This window comes from Myotis davidii, unplaced genomic scaffold (assembly GCF_000327345.1).
Source record: "Myotis davidii unplaced genomic scaffold, ASM32734v1 scaffold471, whole genome shotgun sequence".
Taxonomy (NCBI): domain Eukaryota; kingdom Metazoa; phylum Chordata; class Mammalia; order Chiroptera; family Vespertilionidae; genus Myotis; species Myotis davidii.
Window position 1 is genome coordinate 202,832 of NW_006283354.1, and position 4,704 is coordinate 207,535.

At 42.2% G+C, this 4,704-nt stretch overlaps 1 protein-coding gene across 1 annotated transcript in view; it reads left to right on the forward strand.

Moving 5' to 3' along the window:
• Positions 1-4,704, forward strand: part of TRPC7 (transient receptor potential cation channel subfamily C member 7) — a 141,248-nt gene that overhangs the window by 42,377 nt on the left and 94,167 nt on the right. Inside the window, exon 3 of the mRNA XM_006753530.1 lies at positions 3,226-3,408. Within this exon, the coding sequence (XP_006753593.1) occupies positions 3,226-3,408 (183 nt within the window). The remainder of the gene's footprint in view (positions 1-3,225; positions 3,409-4,704) is intronic.

Below are 4,704 nucleotides of genomic sequence, written 5' to 3' on the forward strand. Positions count from 1 at the left end.
GAAAGAGGAGGTGTTGAAGCAGGGAGTCAGGGAGCCTGATCGGCCCTGATTGCTGACCAGGCCTAGGGACCCTACCCGTGCATGAATTCCATGCACCAGGCCTCTAGTATTAAATATAAAACTCCAGAAATAAACAATTAAGTTTTAAATTGCTCACTGCTCTGAGTAGCATGTTGAAATTTCACAGTATCTCACACTGTCCTACCTGGGATGTGAACCATCCCTTTGCCCAGCGTATCCATACTGTGTACACAATCCTCTCCATTAGTCATTAGTAGTCTCAGTTATCAGATTGACTGCCATGGTATCACAGTGCTTGTGTTCAAGTAACTCTTACTTTACTTAATAATGCCACATTAACATAATTTACTACAGTATATTATAATTGTGCTACTTTATTATTGTTGTTAATCTCTCACCGTGCCTAATTTACAAATTAAACTTTATCATAGGTATGGATATATAGGAAAAAACATTAAATATAGGATTTGGTACTATCCACTCGGTGTCTTAGAACATTATATATATATATATATCTCCCCCATTAATACGGAGGACAACTGCATAAGGAAAAGTAAATTCTTATCTCTTTGAGTCTTAGGTTCCATATTTGTGAATTGAAAATGCTGATAGTGCTTTCATCATGAGGTTTTTACAAGGATTGAATGAGATGATGCAGGTAGAACATCTGTCACCCATTGGAACTGGCAGAATTCAGATGGTAGAAATGTTATTTTTAAAAGGGGTACCTGTGAGGTTTGGGGTATGTGTCTCAACTAAAGTTGCAGTGTATGGCTTGGAAGGCTCACTGAGCTCAGGGATAACACAGAAAATCATAATCATCATAATCCCCCAGGATGTTCTTATAAGCCTGGGCCATGACCCCCCTATCAGCAACTATCCATTTTCATGTCATCTCTGGGCTCCAGATGACACAGGTTCTTTCTGTCTCTTCAAGCCATCTGCAGACACCAGGCTTGTTGCCTTCCAGCCTAAGTGTCTAATGCAGAAAGCAAAAACCTAGCTGCTGGTTCTGGTGTGTCTCCCCATACCATGTCCAGGTTAGCTAAAAAAGCCCCAGAAAAGTGAAAGTTTCTAATGAAATGGTGCCTTGTATTCTGAACTGTGCTGAACCAAGAAACGTGCAGAGGCTCTAGGGCAGTACAGTCTGATTTGCTCCTAGCACAGGGAGCCTGGGCCAAGGCCTGGGTCAAGCCCTTTCCACTTCCTTTCTACATCCATCCATGCATTCAGCTCTAGGCAGGAGTGTCCACCAAGAGATGAGGTCTTGACTAGATAATAGGGAAGTCTGTATTTTATCAAAACAGGCAGTAATATTCAGAGACTCCTTGCTCTTGAGAAAGCACCAATAAAGTTGATGAAGTAGGGGGCAGGGATTCAGGGAAACTGAGTCGTAGCAGCAGAACTACCAGAGTTGAATAGGTGCATGTAAAGAAGTGACCCTTCTTGTCCATTTCCTTGAACTTCCACCTCTAGCTCATTGAGGCTCTCAGACTATCTTAGCTGGGACAAGCTCTGAGAAAGTTTTACTTAGCATTTCTCTTGCACAATCCTGAGAGTGGATCCCTAGCCTCCTCTACCCCCACACTACTCGGTGACCACATTTGCTTTGTTCACTGCCAATTTTTTATTCCTAGTTATAGTAGGCTCTCAATAAGGAAGGAAGAAAGGAAGGGGAAGGAAGGAAGGAACAGAGGAAGTTAGGGAGGGAAAGGAAAGGAGAAATGAAGGAACACAGAACACAGCTCTTCATGTCACCACAAATTCTCTGGGCTCTTTGCCAAAACCTAAACGCTCCAAATATCTTCCCTGAATTTTTTTCCCATGGCAATCTGCCTGAGCTGTGCAGTCATTATTTTTTTCTAGCATGTCCCTTCTCCCTAAATTATTTATATAAATGGGAGGTCCCTCTTTTCTGAAAACATTTTCCTGATCCTTTTTCTTTGTCCTATCTAATACACATTTACGTATCTTTTTTATAATGTAAGGGGACATTTTGATACAGCAGTGCTGGAAGGAGACAAGAATCATTAATTCAGAAAAATGGCTAAGCTTCTGCAGTTTGCCCGGCTTACATCTACTTGCTGAGGAATCCAAGTTCTGGAAAAGCAAAACTGCACTCCTGTTTATCAACTATAACCAGTCAGGGCTGCTGACATTGATTAGCACTGAAAGGATGTTTGTCTCTTGTGTCCTTTCTGAACAGACTCCGAATAGGTTCATTTCAACTAAGAAATCAACAAGGAAGCCTCCAGGGGAAAACATTTGGGAGGAGTACTGGTATGAGGGTGACATGAAACATATTTTTGTCCGACATATTTTGGATAATTATCTGGAACTGAAGTAGTCTGTCTGGGGGAGAGAGAAGCTGGCCTATCACTAGGAAAGGAAGTCAGCCTCTCAGAAGTAATTCCAAAAGGTATTCCTAGGGAAGAGAAGAGAGAACTCCAGCAGCAATTTATTAAAAAACAAAACCAAAAAAGTCAAGTCTAAAATTGCTTATTCAACAGGCAAGCAATTTAAGACGCCATGATTTGCCACACAAAAGGCTTTGTGGTAAGCAAAGCTCCTGTTAGATTTAAATTACATTTGGTTTTTAAATTGATCATTTACAAGCAGGTTTTTCAGCATATAAAAAGAAAGCACACCTGTGCACATTTTTTTCCAATTTAGCATATCAGCCGTATCTTTTCTGTAAACTTCCTGTGAAGAGCAGCTTCCATTATAGACTGGTGGTAAATGAGTGAAGTGTTAGTTTCACTCGCCTTAGAAGTTCATTCCTTGTTACTCCTCCCTCAGAACTGAGCAGGGAGAGCTGCTGCTTTGAAAGGGCCCAGGACGGTCTTTGGCAGGCATCAGAATCGCTTACAGGACAAAAGATTCCTGGGCCTCATCTCCATGAATTCTGATATGATAAGTCTGCGACAGGGCCTTGTGTCTGCAGTTTTAGCAGGCACCCAGGCTGACTCTGATGCAGGTGACCCAATGGAGCACATCTTGATAAATCCTAGCTTAGAGAAGATGTCTTCTAGATTGTGTGTCAAGACAAATTGCCCTGCCTTCTGGATCAAGCACATCCCCTGGCTCTAAAGCTCTCCATAAGCTCACACTTGGTGGATAGTTGCTGATCAACCCTGCTGTGCTGGGCAAGCCCACCTGTGGGGCTCAGTATGACACACCCTTGATTTCTCTTTATTCTGTTAGAACGATTACAGGAAGTTATCTATGCAATGCAAGGATTTTGTGGTGGGCGTGCTGGACCTATGCCGAGACACAGAAGAGGTGGAAGCAATTTTAAATGGTGATGTGAATTTCCAAGTCTGGTCCGACCACCACCGTCCAAGTCTGAGCCGGATCAAACTCGCCATTAAATACGAAGTCAAAAAGGTAAGCTTCCCCACCTCTCCTGGCCTTCCCACCTGGCATGGCTGCTGGCCTAGCTTTGTGCTCATGTTTATTTTATGTTTACGCAAGGTGACAGTGACAACACCAATTATCCAACTTCTCTCTAGACAGGGAACTGCTCAGAGCCCCTCTCTGCAACCCCCTTTCCCATCCCCAGGCTACTAGGAGAGAGAGATCATGATAGCCATTCCATAAAAAGGCTTTGAGCCTTGAGAATAAAACGGGATTTTCAGCCTCCAAACCACTGACAGGAACAATGTCACAGTTAGTGTTCCCATCAGCGAGCAGACCAATTTGAGGGTTTTCATGGGAAACAAATTACGGGTTGTACAATAGCATGTACTGTGCTTTCTCCGTGTGCCTGGAGACCCATTATGTAGAAAATGTTTTAGTGTAGAGCAGCGGTTCTCAACCTGGGGGTCGAACAACCCTTTCACAGGGGTCGCCTAGGACCATCAGAAAACACATATATAATTACATATTGTTTTTGTGATTAATCACTATGCTTTAATTACGTTCAATTTGTAACAATGAAAATACATCCTGCATATCAGATATTTACATTATGATTCATAACAGTAACAAAATTACAGTTATGAAGTAGCAACGAAAATAGTTTTATGGTTGGGGGTCACCACAACATGAGGAACTGTATTAAAGGGTCGCGGCATTAGAAAGGTTGAGAACCACTGGCTTAGAAGCTTTGTGGAATCCATGGTTCTGGAAGGCTTAGAGGAATTGCACTCCCCAGGCTCATGAAAGTCCACAGTAGGAAGCTCCAGTTGACTTTCACAAAGCAAGCTTGTTTAATGGCCACTGGCACCCAATTGCACTCAGACCCACAGTGGCTGGTCAGATCAGGTCCTAAGAAGCAAAACTCAATTATGGTTCCAATTTAGATGTACTCTGAGTTCTTCAGAATCTGCTCTTATGTTAGATGGCATCATTCATCCTGATGAAAACTGCAGAGCTCCAAAGATCAAAGATCCAAAGATGTGTTTAAATATCAAAGTGCTTTCCACATATGCAGGATGGCTGATCAGTCTTTCGGGGGGTTTTACCCCAGTTATTTCACAGGATCAATACTGGGCATATTTTCAATTCCCCAAAACAGCTTCTGGGCATTTCTCCTTTGTCTGATTGTCTTAATTTGTGAGGGGTGAATTTTATGAGGAAAATTCCACACATGTATCTGTGGAATTCATCTAGAGATAGCTTCTAAATTTGATAAAATCTTCTTGCCCTTTTACTTTTAATAATAATCAAAAATTTGCCGAA